We start from the raw sequence: 20,439 nt of genomic DNA on the forward strand, positions 1-20,439 counted from the left end.
TCCCCCGATTGCTCAGTTTGGCCGGACGTCCAGGTCTAGGAAGAGTCTTGGTGGTTCCAAACAATTTCGATTTAAGAATGATGGAGGCCACTGTGTTCTTGGGGACCTTCAATGCTGCAGAAATGTTTTGGTACCCTTCCCCAGATTTGTGCCTTGACAAAATCCTGTCTCGGAGCTCTACGGACAATTCCTTCGACCTCATGGCTTGGTTTTTGCTTTGACATGCACTGTAAACTGTGGAACCTTATATAGACAGGTGAGGGCCTTTCCTAAATCATGTCCAAAAAATTTAATTTACCACAGGTGGACTCCAATCAAGTTGTAGAAACATCTCAAGGATGTTCAATGGAAACAGGATGCACCTAAGCTCAATTTCGAGTTTCGTTGCAAAGGTGCTGAATACTTATGTAAATAAGGTATTTCCGTTTTTTATTTTTAATAAATTTGCAAAGATTTCTAAATACCTGTTTTCCCTTTGTCATTATGGGGTATTGTGTGTAGATTGCTGAGGAATTTTATTTATTTAATCCATTGTGGAATAAGGCTGTAACGTAACAAAATGTGGAAAAAGTCAAGGGGTCTGAATACTTCCTAAGGCACTCTAGCTTCCTCACCTCCCCATGTATAATACATTTTTAAGGTCTCAATGTGTTGTAAAAAGAACATCCAGATATTGCCAACACGACCCATGGCAAAACATGTCAACACTCTCACAAAATATGTTCCCAAAATATGTTCCCACACACACACAAACAGACAGAATACCCCAGCATGTGCCCTGTATTACGAGATTAAGAGGTCTAGCTGCTGACACTGATTACCTCTGGGTCTGACCAGAGGAAGTGTGAAACATGCACATCCAGCATGGCCCTGGGGTAAACACTTCAGAGACCCCACTAAGAGGTGACTTTCCTGCGGCACGTGACCCCCAGCAATTCCCTCCACCCCTCTAAAGCGCCAGGACCATGCAGCCGAGTGTGTGTGTGTGTGTGAGAGAGAGAGAGAGAGAGAGAGAGAGAGAGAGAGAGAGAGAGAGAGAGAGAGAGAGAGAGAGAGAGAGAGAGAGAGAGAGAGAGAGAGAGAGAGAGAGAGAGAGAGAGAGAGAGAGAGAGAGAGAGAGAGAGAGAGAGAGAGAGAGAGAGAGAGAGAGAGAGAGAGAGAGAGAGAGAGAGAGAGAGAGAGAGAGAGAGAGAGAGAGAGAGAGAGAGAGAGAGAGAGAGAGAGAGAGAGAGCTGCCTGAGTTTGTGTGTGGTGAGTTAGCCCACATGATGGATATACAACACGGACTCACTCTCGGTTAAGCTGGAGAACAACTGGCTGTTGAAAGGGCTACTGGCACTAGTGCTTACCACTAGCCTCAGCCTGCATTAGGGAGGGAAAGAGCCGAGAGGAGAGGAGCACACCATCACTCAGGCTTCAACCGGAGCAGATCTGGCCATCCACTCCTCCCTCTATCTCTCTCCTGCTCGATGTATGGGAGGGCAGGCTGTGCCAGCCTCTGTCCCAGCATGACATGGTATGATCGTGCAGCACAGTGCAGAGAAGACGCCATGGCCATCAGACACTCCTCTTTGCACTGATGAAAGGCTTCAAACTCGCATGGTAAGACAAGACCATTTGTGCATCATAGAGAATGTTCAGATGTGGCTGTTGTTGCTATTTAAACGTGTGTGTGTCTGTGGAGTGTATGAGTGGCTGTAAACATGTGTGATTGTTTGTGTGTGTGTCTGTGTGTGTACAATAATGTGTAAGAGGATATGGCCTGACAAGGAGATTTACAACCTTTCTCTCATTAAGCATGAGCCTGGTATGTACACTACCAGTCAAAAGTCTGGACACATCTACTCATTCAAGGGTTTTTCTTTATTTTTACTATTATTTACATTGTAGAATAATAGTGAAGACATCAAAACTATGAAATAACATATGGAATCATGTAGTAACCAAAAAAGTGTTAAACAAATCAAAATATATTTTATATTTGAGATTCTTCAAATAGCCACCCTTTGCCTTGATGACAGCTTTGCACACTCTTGGCATTCTCTCAACCAGCTTCATGAGGTAGTTACCTGGAATGTATTTCAATTAACAGGTGTGCCTTCTTAAAAGTTAAGTTGTGGAATTTCTTTCCTTCTTAATGCGTTTCAGCCAATCAGTTGTGTTGTGACAAGGTAGAGGGGGTATACAGAAGATAGCCCTATTTGGTAAAAGACCAAGTCCATATTATGGCAAGAACAGCTCAAATAAGCAAAGAGAAACGACAGTCCATCATTACTTTAAGACATGAAGGTCAGTCAATATGGAACATTTCAAGAACTTTGAAAGTTTCTTCAATTGCAGTCGCAAAAACCATCAATGATGAAACAGGCTCTCATGAGGACCGCCACAGGAATGGAAGAGACAGAGTTACCTCTGCTGCAGAGGATACGTTCATTAGAGTTACCAGCCTCCGAAGTTGCAGCCCAAATAAATGCTTCACGGAGTTCAAGGAACAGACACATCTCAACATCAACTGTTCAGAGGGGACTGTGTGAATCAGGCCTTCGTGGTTGAATTGCTGCAAAGAAACCACTACTAAAGGACACCAATAAGAAGAAGAGACCTGCTTGGGCCAAGAAACATGAGCAATGTACATTAGACCGGTGGGAATTTGTCCTTTGGTCTGGAGTCCAAATTGGAGATTTTTGGTTCCAACCGCCGTGTCTTTGTGATACGTGCTGTGGGTGAACGGATGATCTCCGTATGTGTACTTCCCACCGTAAAGCATGGAGGAGGAGGTGTTATGGTGTGGGGGTGCTTTGCTGGTGACACTGTCTGTGATTTATTTAGACTTCAAGGCACACTTAACCAGCATGGCTACCACAGCATTCTGCAGCGATACGCCATCCCATCTGGTTTGGGATTAGTGGGACTATAATTTGTTTTTCAACAGGACAATGACCCAACACACCTCCAGGCTGTGTAAGGGCTATTTATCAAGAAGGAGAGTGATGGAGTGCTGCATCAGATGACCTGGCCTCCACAATCCCCCAACCTCAACCCAATTGAGATGGTTTGGGATGAGTCGGACGGCGGAGTGAAGGAAAAGCAGCCAACAAGTGCTCAGCATATGTAGGAACTCCTTCAAGACTGTTGGAAAAGCATTCCAGGTGAAGCTGGTTGAGAGAATGCCAAGAGTGTGCAAAGCTGTCATCAAGGCAAAGGGTGGCTATTTGAAGAATCTCAAATATAAAATATATTTTGATTTGTTTAACACTTTTGTTGGTTACTACATGATTCCATATGTGTTATTTCATAGTTTTGATGTCTTCACTATTATTCTACAATGTAGAAAATAGTATAAAGAAAGAAAAACCCTTGAATGAGTAGCTGTGTCCAAACATTCGACTGGTAGTGTATATATATTTTTTATTATTCATTTTCTGTATGGAAAAATGTTTTCAGTGTAAACTTAAACAACTAAAACCAGATACAAAGTATGTAGAAAAGATATCAAAATAAAAGCTAGACAGGCCTTCCGAGTGGCGCAGCAGTCTAAGGCACTGCATCACAGTGCTATAGACGTCACTACAGACTCAGATTCGATCTCGGGCTGTGTCGCAGCCGGCCGTGACCGGGAGAAACATGAGGCGGCACACAATTGGCCCAGCGTCGTCCGGGTTAGGGCAGGGTTTGGCCGGCTGGGATGTCCTTGTAGAAAATAGTAAAAATAAAGAAAAACCATTGAATGAGTAGGTGTGTCCAAACTTTTGACTGGTACTGGACACAAGGCCAGTGGAGCCTCTGCCAGTGACTGTTACTGTGTGGACACAAGGCCAGTGGAGCCTCTGCCATCTGCCAGTGACTGTTACTGTGTGGACACAAGGCCAGTGGAGCCTCTGCCATCTGCCAGTGACTGTTACTGTGTGGACACATGGCCAGTGGAGCCTCTGTGGAGCAGCTGGGGAGAGGAAAGGAGAGGAGATGAGGAAAGGATTGTCCAGGAAAAGAGCAGCCCCACAGACGCCTGTGTGCGGACTGCAGTGCTCTCTCTCTCTCTCTCTCTCTCTCTCTCTCTCTCTCTCTCTCTCTCTCTCTCTCTCAATATCCATCTTTCTTTTTCTTTCATTTTCTCCCTCTTTTTCTTTCACTCTATTGTTCTCTCTCTTACTCTGTCTCCCTCTCCTTCTCCCTTCCTCCCTCTCCTCCAAATGCGTTTGTTTATGCGCCTCCTTCTCTGCCGGATATTTTTAGTGACGAATTACAGAGCACCTCAGGAAGTAAGAGGGAGCAGCTTCTGCTTCCTCTCTCCACACTCTCATCCAAATACCTCTTTCTCATACCATTAATCTGTGTGCGTGTGCGCGTGTACGTGTGTGTGTGTGTCCAGAGATGGGGCATTGTAAACATTTCGCAGTCATCAGCTTATCTGACGAGCCAACTCCATGTTGCATTAAATGCATTGTCTTCTTCTTCTGAGATTTCCAGTCTGGACACAGTCTCAGTGTGGTTGCAGAATGCCCTTTACCATGCTGGAATGATTAGACTTATACAGTATCTGCTACCAGAGGGAATGAGATGAGAAAATTGACAGTGTTTCTTATAGAGAAACTGTTACGTTAGTTGTGAAACCATGTGTGTTATTCCAGTAGTCTTAGTAAAAGCCTATTTTCAAGCCTCCTTTGTACGACTATTAGGGACAGGAAGAAACGAGTAGGGCAGCAAGAACAGAATGATTTAGCTAAGGGACAACATTTGATGATTTAGCTAGGGGACAACATTTGATGATTTAGCTAGGGGACAACATTTACATTTTAGTCATTTAGCAGATGCTCTTATCCAGAGTGACTTACAGTTAGTGAATGCATATGTTTTATTTTATTTTATCCATACTGGCCCCCCATGGGAAACAAACCCACATCCCTGCCGGCCAAACCCTCCCCTACTTTGGACGACGCTGGACCAATTGTGCGCCGCCCATGGGTCTCCCGGTTGCGGCCGGCTGCGACAGAGCCTGGACTCGAACCAGGATCTCTAGTGGCACAGCTAGCATTGCGATGCAGTGCCTTAGACCACTGCGCCACTCGGGAGTCATTTGATGAATTAGCTAGGGGACAACATTTGATGTTTTTGCTAGGGGACAACATTTGATGATTTAGCTAGGGGACCACATTTGATGATTTAGCTAGGGGACAACATTTGATGATTTAGCTAGGGGACAGCATTTGATGATTTAGCTAAGGGACAACATTTGATGATTTAGCTAGGGGACAACATTTGATGTTTTTGCTAGGGGACAACATTTGATGCTTTAGCTAGGGGACAACATTTTATGATTTAGCTAGGGAACAACATTTGATGATTTAGCTAGGGGACAACATTTGATGATTTAGCTAGGGGACAACATTTGATTTAGCTAGGCGACAACATTTGATGATTTAGCTAGGGGACAACATTTGATGATTTAGCTAAGGGACAACATTTGATGTTTTAGCTAGGGGACAACATTTGATGATTTAGCTAAGGGACGACATTTGATGATTTCACTGTGGATGCCCAGCGAAAGGTCCAACTACAGATCCCTCATCCCCTCCTGTCTCCCAGGCACTCTGCGTTCTACCAGGGAATCTGCCGTGCTGTAGCTCCAACCTACAGGTCACCCCATCAGTCGATACCTCACTCCCAATACACTCCTGGGCCTCATAAACTCATTTTTTACTGCTTGTAACTTGACCATGATAGAAGGTCACAGTATGTTCCGTTCTCACATTGCCTGGTGCTATGGCTTAGCTTTCTCATGGCCACATCTGGACAGCTAAACTGTAGCTAATCCTTATCCATAACTGTTATTTTCATTCTCATCCTACTGTGTAAGCCTACAGTAAATTTGATTGGCAGTGGCCTCTTCCGGGAAGCCCAACACTGCAGTTGTGATGGGTATAGAGGTACATCACTATAGATGAGTCATAAACCTTTATGATGAAATACTGGCCTTGTGGGCTAGCCTTGGGGGTTTGTGGTGTTGTTAAGATGAATGAGAGGAGAGGTGGGTGAGTGAGTGGCTGTTGTCATAGTGTTACTTACTTCTGAGAGGAGGATGAGGAAGAGGAGGAGGGGGAAAGCCAGGGAGGAGGCATCTAGCAACCCAAAGGTTGCGAGTTCGAATCTCATCACGGACAACTTTAGCATTTTAGCTAATTAGCAACTTTTCATCTACTTACTACTTTTTAGCTACTTTGCGACTACTTAGCATTTAGCTAACCCTTCCCCTAACCCTAACCTTAACCCTTTTAGCCAGCTCTTCACCTAACCCTAACCTTAACCCTTTTAGCTAACCTTTCTCTAATCCTAACCTTAACCCTAACACCTAGCCTAGCTAACGTTAGCGAGCTAGCTAATGTTAGCCACATAGCTAGAATTTGTAACATATCATACGTTTGGCCAAATTGTAACATACAGTGGGGGAAAAAAGTATTTAGTCAGCCACCAATTGTGCAAGTTCTCCCACTTAAAAAGATGAGAGAGGCCTGTAATTTTCATCATAGGTACACGTCAACTATGACAGACAAAATGAGATTTTTTTTTCCAGAAAATCACATTGTAGGATTTTTAATGAATTTATTTGCAAATTATGGTGGAAAATAAGTATTTGGTCAATAACAAAAGTTTCTCAATACTTTGTTATATACCCTTTGTTGGCAATGACACAGGTCAAACGTTTTCTGTAAGTCTTCACAAGGTTTTCACACTGTTGCTGGTATTTTGGCCCATTCCTCCATGCAGATCTCCTCTAGAGCAGTGATGTTTTGGGGCTGTCGCTGGGCAACACGGACTTTCAACTCCCTCCAAATATTTTCTATGGGGTTGAGATCTGGAGACTGGCTAGGCCACTCCAGGACCTTGAAATGCTTCTTACGAAGCCACTCCTTCGTTGCCCGGGCGGTGTATTTGGGATCATTGTCGTGCTGAAAGACCCAGCCACGTTTCATCTTCAATGCCCTTGCTGATGGAAGGTGGTTTTCACTCAAAATCTCACGATATATGGCCCCATTCATTATTTCCTTTACACGGATCAGTCGTCCTGGTCCCTTTGCAGAAAACGGCCCCAAAGCATGATGTTTCCACCCCCATGCTTCACAGTAGGTATGGTGTTCTTTGGATGCAACTCAGCATTCTTTGTCCTCCAAACACGACGAGTTGAGTTTTTACCAAAAAGTTCTATTTTGGTTTCATCTGACCATATGACATTCTCCCAATCCTCTTCTGGATCATCCAAATGCACTCTAGCAAACTTCAGATGGGCCTGGACATGTACTGGCTTAAGCAGGGGAACACGTCTGGCACTGCAGGATTTGAGTCCCTGGCGGCGTAGTGTGTTACTGATGGTAGGCTTTGTTACTTTGGTCCCAGCTCTCTGCAGGTCATTCACTAGGTCCCCCCGTGTGGTTCTGGGATTTTTGCTCACCGTTCTTGTGATCATTTTGACCCCACGGGGTGAGATCTTGCGTGGAGCCCCAGATCGAGGGAGATTATCAGTGGTCTTGTATGTCTTCCATTTCCTAATAATTGCTCCCACAGTTGATTTCTTCAAACCAAGCTGCTTACCTATTGTAGATTCAGTCTTCCCAGCCTGGTGCAGGTCTACAATTTTGTTTCTGGTGTCCTTTGACAGCTCTATGGTCTTGGCCATAGTGGAGTTTGGAGTGTGACTGTTTGAGGTTGTGGACAGGTGTCTTTTATACTGATAACAAGTTCAAACAGGTGCCATTAATACAGGTAACGAGTGGAGGACAGAGGAGCCTCTTAAAGAAGAAGTTACAGGTCTGTGAGAGCCAGAAATCTTGCTTGTTTGTAGGTGACCAAATACTTATTTTCCCCCATAATTTGCAAATAAATTCATTAAAACTCCTACAATGTGATTTTTTGGAGAAGAAAATCTCAATTTGTCTGACATAGTTGACGTGTACCTATGATGAAAATTACAGGCCTCTCTCATATTTTTAAGTGGGAGAACTTGCACAATTGGTGGCTGACTAAATACTTTTTTCCCCACTGTATCATTCATTTTTGTAAATTCGTAACATATTGTACGTTTTGCAAATTCGTAACATATAACATGTTTGAACATTTTTGAAAAATGTATGCACTCACTAACTCTAAGTCGCTCTGGATAAGAGCGTGTATAAATGACTAAAATGTAAATGCAAAAATGTTTAGCAAATTCGTAACATATTGTAACATATTGTACGTCTTGCAAATTTTGAACAAATAGTACGAATTAATAATTCATAACATATAATACGAAATGGGTGATGGACATCCACAAATTAATATATACCATACGAAACGTAACATATCATACTAAATGGAGTGTATTGTATTTACATCAAGAATAATACAAAATGCTCTGAGACCAGGGGATGGAACTCACACTGTGTGTGTGTGGTGTGCATGTACACGTAAAGGCAGTTCCTTTATCATGTGGACCAAACACTCGCACTCAGAGCGGACTGCAGTGTTTGCCTGTAGTTTTGTTTTGGGCACTTCAGAACAGATAAGTAGCACACTGCAGGGCAGAGCCCCCATCCTCCTGTTCATACAGGCTCATAACCTCTCTCACACACACACACGCACACAACAGTAATGTATTATACAGTGCTGCCTTGCCTTCCTACAGGGACATGTTCTGCAGGGTTATTTTCTCAGTGACATAACAATGGAGGCTCCCTGACCCGGGCTGCACCAAAGATGGGGATGAACAAGTAAAAGCCGTAAGGGATGAAGAAAGGCCCTTATAAATGAAATGTCTCTGTATTATTCAGTAGGCCAATGCCATGGTAACTTTTATGTGGCAAGCTGAATTTTTATGATTGGTAATGATTCCGATGGAAGCATCCCACAGGTGAGAAAATGCTAGACAATTTTCCCTATCCCCTAATTCTTGCATACACAGACAGTTGCTGTGAAAACAACAGCAAAATGGCCTGGATTTGTCAGAATTTCAGAACAAAATCTATCTATATCTCCCTCCCTCCCTGTCTCTCCCTCTCTAGCTGTCCGTCACACGAGGGGAGAAGGGATGAGGAGGGATATACTGCAGCATCATGGGGGAATAGCATGGCAGTGTTTTCCTCTGGAAGAAGACTGCAAGATTGTTCTCCCTGGACTGGAGCTTTGCCGTTGTCTCTCTCTCTCTCTCTCTCTCTCTCTCTCTCTCTCTCTCTCTCTCTCTCCACCTCTCTCTCCACCATATTTTCTCCAAGCTGCCTGTTGTCATCTCCCATTTTTTATAAGCTTCCCTACCACACTGTCTGATCTTTCCAGGGATATTTCTGACATTGCAATACTTGGGCGGGCCGAACAGGCATTTTTTTCAGGTCGCCTATGTCCAAACAGTGTAAAGAATTATATATATATACAGTACCAGTCAAAAGTTTGGACACACCTACTTATTCGAGGGGTTTTCTTTATTTTTACTATTTTCTACATTGTAGAATAATAGTGAAGACATCAAAACTATGAAATAACACATATGGAATCATGTAGTAACCAAAAAAGTGTTAAACAAATCAAAATATATTTGAGATTTTTCAAATAGCCACCCTTTGCCTTTATGACAGCTTTGCACACTCTTGGCATTCTCTCAACCAGCTTCACCTGGAATGCTTTTCCAACAGTCTTGAAGGAGTTCCCACATATGCTTTGCAGTTGGTGGCTGCTTTTCCTTCACTCTGCTGTCCGACTCATCCCAAACCATCTCAATTGGGTTGAGGTTGGGGGATTGTGGAGGCCAGGTCATCTGATGCAGCACTCCATCATTCTCCTTCTTGGTAAAATAGCCCTTACACAGCCTGGAAGTGTGTTGGGTCATTGTCCTGTTGAAAAACAAATGATAGTCCCACTGAGCCCAAACCAGATGGGATGGCGTATCACTGCAGAATGCTGTGGTAGCCATGCTGGTTAAGTGTGCCTTGAAGTCTAAATAAATCACAGACAGTGTCACCAGCAAAGCACCCCCACACCATAATACCTCCTCCTCCATGCTTTACAGTAGGAACTACACATGCGGAGATCATCCGTTCACCCACACCGCGTCTCACAAAGACACGGCGGTTGGAACCAAAAATCTCCAATTTGGACTCCAGACCAAAGGACATATTTCCACCGGTCTAATGTCCATTGCTCGTGTTTCTTGGCCCAAGCAGGTCTCTTCTTCTTATTGGTGTCCTTTAGTAGTGGTTTCTTTGCAGCAATTCAACCATGAAGGCCTGATTCACACAGTCCCCTCTGAACAGTTGATGTTGAGATGTGTCTGTGACTTGAACTCTGTGAAGCATTTATTTGGGCTGCGATTTCTGAGGCTGGTAACTCTAATGAACTTATCCTCTGCAGCAGAGGTAACTCTGGGTCTTCAATTCCTGTGGCGGTCCTCATGAGAGCCAATTTCATCATAGCGCTTGATGGTTTTGACTGACCTTCATGTCTTAAAGTAATGATGGACTGTCGTTTCTCTTTGCTTATTTGAGCTGTTCTTGCCATAATATGGACTTGGTCTTTTACCAAATAGGGCTATCTTCTGTATACCCCTCTACCTTGTCACAACACAACTGATTGGCTCAAACGCATTAAGAAGGAAAGAAATTCCACAAATTAACTTTTAAGAATGCACACCTGTTAATTGAAATGCATTCCAGGTGACTACCTCATGAAGCTGATTGAGAGAATGCCAAGAGTGTGCAAAGCTGTCATCAAGGCAAAGGGTGGCTATTTGAAGAATCTCAAATATAAAATATATTTTGATTTGTTTAACACTGTTTTGGTTACTACATGATTCCATATGTGTTATTTCATAGTTTTGATGTCTTCACTATTATTCTACAATGTAGAAAATAGTATAAATAAAGAAAAACCCTTGAATGAGTAGCTGTGTCCAAACATTCGACTGGTAGTGTATATATATTTTTTATTATTCATTTTCTGTATGGAAAAATGTTTTCAGTGTAAACTTAAACAACTAAAACCAGATACAAAGTATGTAGAAAATATATCAAAATAAAAGCTAGACAGGCCTTCCGAGTGGCGCAGCGGTTTAAGGCACTGCATCACAGTGCTATAGACGTCACTACAGACTCAGATTCGATCTTGGGCTGTGTCGCAGCCGGCCGTGACCGGGTGAAACATGAGGCGGCACACAATTGGCCCAGCGTCGTCCGGGTTAGGGGAGGGTTTGGCCGGCTGGGATGTCCTTGTCCCACCGCGCTCTAGCGACTCCTTGTTGCGGGCCGGGCGCATGCATGCTGACTTCGCTCGCCAGCTGTACGGTGTTTCCTCTGACACATTGGTGCGGCTGGCTTCCGGGTTAAGCGAGCAGTGTGTCAAGAAGCAGTGCTTCTTTAAGAGGATGCATGGCTCTTGACATTTGCCTCTCCCGAGTCCGTACGGGAGTTGCAGCGATGGGACAAGACTGTAACTACCAATTGGGGAGAAAAAGGAGTGAAAAGTTCAACCCCCCCAAAAAAATTGCTAGACGGTCAGGGAGAATTTAAAATTCCAAAAACAATTAATTGAGCAGTATTGATTTTGTTATTAGGTTTGAGCAAAATAACACAGCATTAGCCATGGCTCAATGCATAGAATATGTAGGAAATTAGCTTTAAAACTGCAGCATTTTCTCTCAGCTCCATGACAAAATGTGTTGAATTGCAGGGAATTAGCTTTAAAACTGCAAAAATGTCTTTATGCTCTATAGAGAAATATGTGTCATTGCAGGAAATTGGCAAAAATAATCTTACATTTCTCTACACCACTAAAATGTTCTCTAAAAGTCAGCCGCGCCGACGGTGTCACGTTCGTTCATAGACGGGTCAGACCTACTAGATCCTAGAACAAGCACAACAAGGAATATACACACCCTGACTCAACATATAAGCGTCCCCTGAGTCAGGGCGTGACAGTACCCCCCCCCCCCAAAGGTGCGGACTCCGACCGCACAACATAAACATAACAGGGTAGGGGCCGGGTGGGGCATTCCGCCTCTGAGGCGGATCCGGCTCAGGGCGTGACGACCTCTCACACTTCACCTCCCTGTTGCGCCCCTGGTCTGTTCTAGACCTCGGCGCGTTGCTTCCCCTCTCCTTCCTCCCACGATACGCCAGGCCCAGTCTGGACCCTGGTGTGGGAGACCCCGAACCTGGAGAGGGGCTGACGTCATGATCTGGACTGGAGCCACTGACCGGAGCTGGACTGGGCACCGGTGGAGTGGACTACTGTGGCTCCGGAGTGGAGCCGCTGACCGGAGCTGGATCAGGCACCGGTGGAGCGGACTGCTCTGGTTCCGAAGTGGAGCCGTTGACCGGAGCTGGACTAGACCCCGGTGGAGCGGACTGCTCTGGCTCCGGAGTGGCGCAGCTGACCGGAGCTGGATCAGGCACCGGCGGAGCGGACTGCTCTGGCTCCGGAGTGGAACAGCTGACCGGAACTGGATCAGGCACCGGTGGAGCGGACTGCTCTGGCTCCGGAGTGGAGCAGCTGACCGGTGCCGGACCAGGCACCGGTGGAACGGGCACGGGCCGTGCCGGACTGGACAAATGCACCAGTGGTCTGGTGCGAGGAGCAGGCACGGGCCGGACCGGACTGGCGACGCGCACCACTGGTTTGGTGCAAGGAGCAGGAACAGGCCGGGCCGGGCTGGCGACGCGCACCACTGGCTTGGTGCGAGGAGCAGTTACAGGCCGGGCCGGGCTGGCGATGCGCACCACTGGCTTGGTGCGAGGAGCAGGAACGGTTCGGGCCGTACTGGGAACACGCACCACTGGCTTGGTGCGAGGAGCAGGAACGGGTTGGGCCGTACTGGGAACACGCACCACTGGCTTGGTGCGAGGAGCGGGACTGGGTTCCTTTATTAACCCCCACTCCTTCTGCTGCCTAACCAGCTCCTCTCGCTGTTCCTTCTCCCTTTTAGCCTCCTGTAGCGCCTCCCTCTGACCGAATAACTCCTGCTCCCTCTGAACCAATAGCCCCCGTAACATGGTGGCCTCCTCTCCTAACCTGCAGATTCGCCCTTCCACGGCCTCCTGCTGCCTCGTCATCCACCCCGTGTGCCCCCCCCCCCCAAAATGTTATTGGGGTTGCCTCTCGGGTCTCCGTCGTCGGCACGGTTGGCGCCGTTTCTCCTCTCCTACCTGGGCATCAACCTTCATCGCCTCCCGATAACGGACGGCCTCCTCCTCAGTAATTCTCCCGCAACCGAGGAGGACATCTACTAAAGTTACCTCCCGTTGAATCCCCGGCGTTTGCTCCTTCTGGGCATGCTGCTTGGTCCTTGTTTGGTGGGATCTTCTGTCACGTTCGTTCATAGACGGGTCAGACCAAGGCGCAGCGTGATATGCATACATGTTTATTTTAAACTTAATAAACAACGACAAAACAATAAACCAACGAAACATGACGTCCAAAGGTAACACACAACAAACCTCACACGGAACAAGATCCCACAACCCACTAGTGCCAATAGGCTGCCTAAGTATGGTCCCCAATCAGAGACAACGAGCGACAGCTGCCTCTGATTGGGAACCACACCGGCCAACATAGATCTAGACCTACTAGATCCTATAACATAGAACAAGCACAACAAGGAATATACACACCCTGACTCAACATATAAGCGTCCCCTGAGTCAGGGCGTGACAGACGGTCAACTGCGCCCATTGCCTAAGCCCCTTTTAGATCCAGAAAACCCCCTGCTTTCCCAGTACATCCAGCACCTTGATGTAATACTTAGTATTCGTATTTCAGTAATTATTTTTAGTGGATTATTTGATTATTTGTTATGGGACATGATGTAATACATAACATGATTAATGCAAGGATAATGTAATAACATGATGCTGTTAATGTATGTGACATAGACAAGCACTGTAGACTAGAAACATAATGCAATATAATCTGACACAGGTTGATATGTTTTAGGTTCTAAGCTTCCTTTTATCCAATTGTGGTCAAATGAAACAAGCTCTTAAGTCTTCAGAGATGCACCTATCATCCTATCATGATCAATACAAACCTGCAAAACAACAATCATATCATAACTATCTGGCCATATTTTGCTTCAACATAGTATAAGTACTCTGTGTGTTTGATTGCTGGCATTGGCAAGAGGATAGTACAGCCCTTATCTGTTGATTTTATGTCTGAGAAGAAGGGATGGTGGTGACTGTATCTCAGCTTTGGGTTATTATTGGATCGACTGTCATTCAATCGAAGGTGTATTCTGGCTAAGACACAACCTGAGAAAACTACGTGCCATCTCTGCATGGTTTGACAACAATTTTCTGCGTCATATTCTCACAACTTTGTATCCAAGCTTTCCAATATTCTTGTGCGAGGAAAACAGATATATCAGAAAGCAGGGGACACTGACCCAAAGGCAGCAGCTCTTCTTCATATAGGCTGAATGGTTATTGAACAAACCTGTTGTAATGATGCATAGTATGGAGTCAGGCCGGGGCAGTTGAGTGTAAACAGAAGCTGAGAGCATTTAGTCTACAGTGTTAATACTCCTCCTGTATTCACACAGGGCACTGCACCTCGTCATTAATGGACCGTGAGCCGTGTTATTTAGGAACAGTCAGGCGTACGCAGTGCACAGCGTCCGTCCGTTTTCCACTAAGCTTTTTAAAAGCATAGTAAAAAAAACACACCCTGAATTTCTAATATCACCGTACATGATCAGAGCTTTTCTCCTCTTTACTGAGACCGCATACCTGCCTTTTACGAGACAGAGAGAGAGTGCGAGAGTGAGAGACACCTTTTTGTGTTTTTGTGAGCGCCTGGTGATTATGGAGCAGTTTGTCATAGGTCAGCTGATAAAGGCAGAATGGACATTTCGCTGTTTCCAACCCCACTCCGCATGTTTTTGTAAAGCACAAAATGTGAATTGAATTACCCTTGTATTGAGGCATTGTGTTTCTCTTTCCAATGTTTTTATTATAATTTTCAAAGATATACAGCATAATTTCAAATAGTTCATTGTGTTTGTTGTGGAAAATAACCACTATACTTTATTACAAATAAGGTCTTACAGAGTTTTTGTTGCATCAAGGAATGACTTTATTAAAGTTATAAACAAAGCCGATACCAGTCTGCAGAGTGGTATACCCCCTTACGGTCTCCCTCCATCTTATATAGTCCTCTTCAGTTTTCCCGCTCTTTTATTGCTCCGCCCACTTCCTTTGTCTCTGAGAGTGGCTAAACTCAACTTTCATTAAGTTCAGAGTACTACATTGCAAAAATCTCTGAAGCTGGAGACACTTATCTCCCTCACTAACTTTAAGCATCAGTTGTCAGAGCACCTTACCGATCACTGCACCTGTACACAGCCCATCTGAAATTAGCCCGCCCAACTACCTCATCCCTATATTGTTATTTATTTTGCTCATTTGTACCCCAGTATCTCTATTTGCACATCATCTCTTGCACATCTATCATTCCAGTGTTAATACTAATTGTAATTATTTTGCACTATAGCCTATTTTATTGCCTTACCTCCATAACTTGCTAAATTTGCACACACTGTATATATATGTATTTCTGTTGTATTTTTTGACTTTGTTTTGTTTTACCCCATATGTAACTCTGTGTTGTTGTTTTTATCGCACTGCTTTGCTTTATCTTGGCCAGGTCGCAGTTGTAAATGAGAACTTGTTCTCAACTGGTTTACCTGGTTAAATAAAGGTGAAAAAAATAAAATAAATAAACAATCAATCAACCCTTATCTTGCAAAAACACTAATGTTTAGTTTAAACTCTGTTCAACCCTGGCTCTTTTCACTGTGTTTGAAGACAAAAACAAACGGCCCAAGCCAGTTTCAGTCTTTGATATGATAAGACAACCATGGATCTAAGTAAGAGCAAGCAATCTGGCCCTAGGGCAGATTCCCTCTCTACTCACCCACACAGTGAAATTAAATGACCCAATACAATTCCTGGCCCAGTAACAAAGAATTCTAACTTTATGCTCTTGATTAACCCAGTTCTACCTCATAGTCCATTAAACTCTACAGTTCATTAATAATAATTCACCACATGTTTCATCCATATCAGGTTATTTCGACTTATTAGTATGATTCTTTCTAGATAAAATCACTCACCTCAGACTAGTCATACTGTAATATAGTAGCTGGGTGTACAGGTACATTAAGTATTGACTTGATCACAGTGGCTCCCTATAGTGGTCAGACTTCTTGGGGTACAGCAGTAAGTTGGGGCCCAAATAAAGAAATAACCCCCTCCCCCAGTCAGTCCTGCCTGTCACAATCAACCCTCCTCACCACTCCCATGCCCAGAGACCTGCTTCTGCCACATCTTCCACAGATGGCACTGTCCCTGTCCCGTCGGCCGTTGGTGCCATGCCGTGTGTCCCGTGGAGGGCTTTGTCCTGTTGTCAGCCTGTTTCCTCTCCCTCTGTCACCCCTCAGTGACCCTGGCCCCCACAGCTCCCTGCAGCCTCAAGCACACTGTCTGTCTGTACCCAAGTGGCTCTCAAAGCAGGGCAGCAGGGACGGATGTACAGTGGTAGTTTCACTGTGATACATATCCAACTTGTAGTCTAGTGTTGTCATAAAACACTATCAGACTGTGGCTTGTGAGTATTCAAACACACACACACAAACACACACGACAGTTTTGCTAAATTGTCTCAGCAGGACTCACTAAATATCCCCTCTGTGTCCTGTCTGTGTAAGGGGGAGAATTGATGTTTTGACAAAGTTCTAACCCCAGAGGAAAGCACATCGATCCATGCTCAGAGGATGCTGCTGACACTTTGGAGCCTGTGCAACATTGCTTGCAGTCGCCCAGCAAAGTGCACTATAAAACACCATGCCAGTAGATGATCCAGTGTGTGAGTGCTTTCCTAATGTGTCCCAACACCCATTGACAAGCTAAATATCTGATTGTGAGGAAGACATCCCCCCCCCTTCTCTCTCTCTCACTGTCTTTCTCTGGTGTCCCACTTCAAGAGTGGCGGCAACACACACAAATGGCTTGTCGCCGTGGAAACCGCATGGCCAAACAACGCCGGCTGAGACAGACACTTCCGACGCAGCTATGCAATGCCGCACCGGGGTTGCCATGGCGATGGTGTAAACAGCCCTTTGGCCCAGAAAGGCAGAACAGAACAGAGGCTCTTAAAACATTGGGCGGTCGTTGGCACAGCGTCTTAAAAGAACGCAATACTGACCCGTGTGGGACTAGTAGTAAACCAGGCCTGGTGCAGAACAGGCCATTTAGCCATCTAGCTACTCCTATGGACCCCATACACTACCCACTCATGCCTTAGTGTTTCTCTCAGCGTTGGTCAGTTGTGCCATCTGTGTTTCCCCTAGGTGCACAATAATGAGAGCAAAAAAAAAGTTGGTCAGTTTTGATGTGAGCCGAGGCAGGCAGGGAGCGACTGGGCTGTGGGCAGGGTGCGAGCATGGGCCCTTTGTCCCACAGCGCTAGCCAGAGCACCCACAGGGTCAATTCTTTCCAGCACCAGACCTCAGGCTTTTGTTGGGGTGTTTTCTTTACATGAAACTGAGGCTAAATCATAAGTGCAACATGCACAAATATGGTGTGTATCATTGTAGTATGTCTGATGCTGTACTCTGTTACTATGAACTATGTACTGTACAAAGTTGACAAATGGGTCTTTTTGATATCTTCAAGAGATTCTTGTGTATGCAGCTTTCAAATGGAAGAGCATGAGAAGGTTAGATGATTAATCCACTTTACATCAGCATTTAAGCAATGTGAGTGACCCAACTTTGGGCATAGAGTTCCACCCCCTTGGATAAGGCCTTTTTGGGTGAACCCGTGGGTGAAGTTTTCCGCTCAACCTGATGGACTTAGTAGGATGTTGTATCCAGGCAGCATACACCTCCTTAATAGGCTTTGGGGAAAAAAGCATAAATCACAACTTTGCCTGTGGTATTTTTAGATACTGTCTATCTTGAGGAACCGCTCAAGTTCAATATGGCCACGTTTACACAGGCACCCCAAATCTGATCTTTTTTTTCACTAATCAGATCAGCTCTGAAAAAGATCTGCTGTGAAAAGATCTAATGTGATTGGTCAAAATACCAGTTAGTGGAAAAAGATCAGAATTGGGCTGCCTGTGTAAACGCAGCCTATGTGAAGCTAGGTAGGTCTATGTAGTCTACTGAAGTGAAATTACCTCGTTGCCAACTTGAAACTACAGTTTCTTATCGAGTCATGAGGATGACAGTATTTAAAGAGGTAACTTACATTTACATTTTAGTCATTTAGCAGACGCTCTTATCCAGAGCGACTTACAGGAGCAATTAGGGTTAAGTGCCTTGCTCAAGGGCACATCGACAGATTTTTCACCTAGTTGGCTCGGGGATTAGAACCAGCAACCTTTGCTCTTAACCACTAAGCTACCTGCCGCCCCCCAACTCAAATGCAAAGGTCAGTGAAAATAACTCAAGCAAGCGTTTTTCACTGTAGCAGAATGACTAACGACAAAAGTGTAAATGGAAATGTCTTTGAAGTGCAGTTTGACATATGGCTTCAGGTATGTAGGCGGCGTTGGACCATTAGATTTATGGTCCATACGCCAGGGTAATATCTCAAGTATTCAATTGTTTCCTATTTTGATTACACCAGCTATTGGTGGTGCTGGAGGCAACTATAACACTGAAATATTGAGTCCACTGTATGTTGTGAGATTAAAGTGTTAATCTAAAGATTACTAAGCACCATGTAAATAGATGCATACGGGAATTGAAAGAGAAGTTTGTATTGCCTATTGAGGTAAACACATTTCACAATTAGAAATGGCCTAGTTCTTACTTTTCTTACACCTTGGTTTGTTGGTGGGTGTGGGTGTATGGACTGTACTGTATGTGTGTTGTACATTTTATATCAGTGTGCTCTGGGGTGGATTGGGCCTTCTGGGGATTGGTTGTATGATTCAGGAGAGGCCAGAATGTAAAGTGACCTGAATGCCGGTGATGTCAGCCCCTCCATTCATGAACAGCATGAATAATTGAGTGGCCAGCAGGCTCAGAGCACCAAGCAGCGGCAGAATGCAAAGTAGAAGCCACCACTTTGTCTTTCTGTCCCCCTCTCTTCACTCACACTCTCTTCACCGTCACTCTCCCTCCCTCAGACTCTCTCTGCTCCGGTCACTCTCCCTCCCTCACACTCTTTCTTCACCGTCACCCTCCCTCCCTCAGACTCTCTCTGCCACTGTCACTCTCCCTCCCTCAGACTCTCTCTGACACTGTCACTCTCCCTCCCTCACACTCTCTCTGCACCGTCACTCTCCCTCCCTCAGACTCTCTCTGCCACTGTCACTCTCTCTCCCTCTTCTACTCTATCAGCCTGTGTGTGCCTGTGAATATTGGATAAAACTAGTGGTTGCGAGAGTCGAGAACACCCTTGCTTGGATACAGACATAGCGGGCGCACCAGTCCGGCAAACAAGAGCTGACAAACACATGGGGAACAGGAGAGAGGGGAGTCTAGGAAGGAGGGAGGGAGGCAGGAAGGGAGGGAGCAGCGTCAGATAGATAGAAACAGAGAGATAGAAATAGGCTGTGCACTAGCCTCAGGACACTCTCCAAAGGGAACGCTCTGCGCTCTCTCCTCTCTGCTTCCTCTCATCCGCCTGGCATGCTCCGGAAACCATCCTCCCCCCTTTCCCTCATCCTCCTGTCCCTCCTCTTTTCCCCGTCTGCGGCTCCTGCTGGTTGAATGAAGCCTTGGCTTGAAAAGGGGCTGATCGCATCGGAGCTGGGTCTACATGGCTACCAGGTTAGTGGGGAGGGAGGGAGCAGCCTGCCTGTCTGCATGCAGAAAGACAGACGCACTTCTGCTGCATTCCAGTGCTGAAGATGCAGATGGGGGTGGGGGTGAAAGGGGAGTGTCAGTCAACAGCCCAGCGATCCTCTTGTCCCGTTTGGCAGGTGTTGTCACAGGGATGTAATCTAGCTTGTTATTAAGAGATCACGCTGGCAGGAGGAGATCAGAGCCCTAAACCTGCTAAAGGAAATCTCCCAGGGCTCTCTCTCTTCTCTTCTCTCGATTCTGTTCTGTTCTATCCCGGGAGAGAGGAGGAGAAGGAGAGCTCAGATGAGCCGTTGGATGAACAGCTCCTCGTTGCTCCTTTCTCTATATGAGGATATGGAGGTTTTTGAGTGCGTCACGGCAACCAACGGAGGCTGGATGTTAGTGAACAATGTAAAGGATGCTGTTGTGCCTATGATTGACTGGTGAGGAGTTGGGACGGTCGATCATCTTGGATATGGTGGCCTTGTAGTTCTGTGGCCCCAGGGGATTTAACATCTATGTGTGTGCTTGTGTGTATGTGGGTGTGTGTGTGTGTGTGTATGTGTGTGTGTGTGTGTGTATGTGTATGTGTATGGTTTGGTAGTTAGTTGGGGGTGTGTTGGGAG

General features: G+C 45.4%; 1 protein-coding gene across 2 annotated transcripts in view; it reads left to right on the top strand.

Annotated features, from left to right (window-relative positions):
* LOC121558567 (protein Aster-B-like) overlaps positions 1 to 20,439 on the top strand; it is a 68,777-nt gene that overhangs the window by 23,307 nt on the left and 25,031 nt on the right. The window contains exon 1 of one of the 2 annotated variants that reach the window (XM_041871943.2): positions 19,594 to 19,798. The exons of the other annotated variant lie outside the window; for it this stretch is intronic. Coding sequence (XP_041727877.2) covers positions 19,788 to 19,798 — 11 coding nt within the window. The 5' untranslated portion in view covers positions 19,594 to 19,787. Of the gene's footprint in view, positions 1 to 19,593; positions 19,799 to 20,439 lie in introns of those variants that run through there. 2 annotated transcript variants of the gene reach the window in all.

This window comes from Coregonus clupeaformis, chromosome 5 (genome assembly GCF_020615455.1).
Source record: "Coregonus clupeaformis isolate EN_2021a chromosome 5, ASM2061545v1, whole genome shotgun sequence".
NCBI classification, from domain to species: domain Eukaryota; kingdom Metazoa; phylum Chordata; class Actinopteri; order Salmoniformes; family Salmonidae; genus Coregonus; species Coregonus clupeaformis.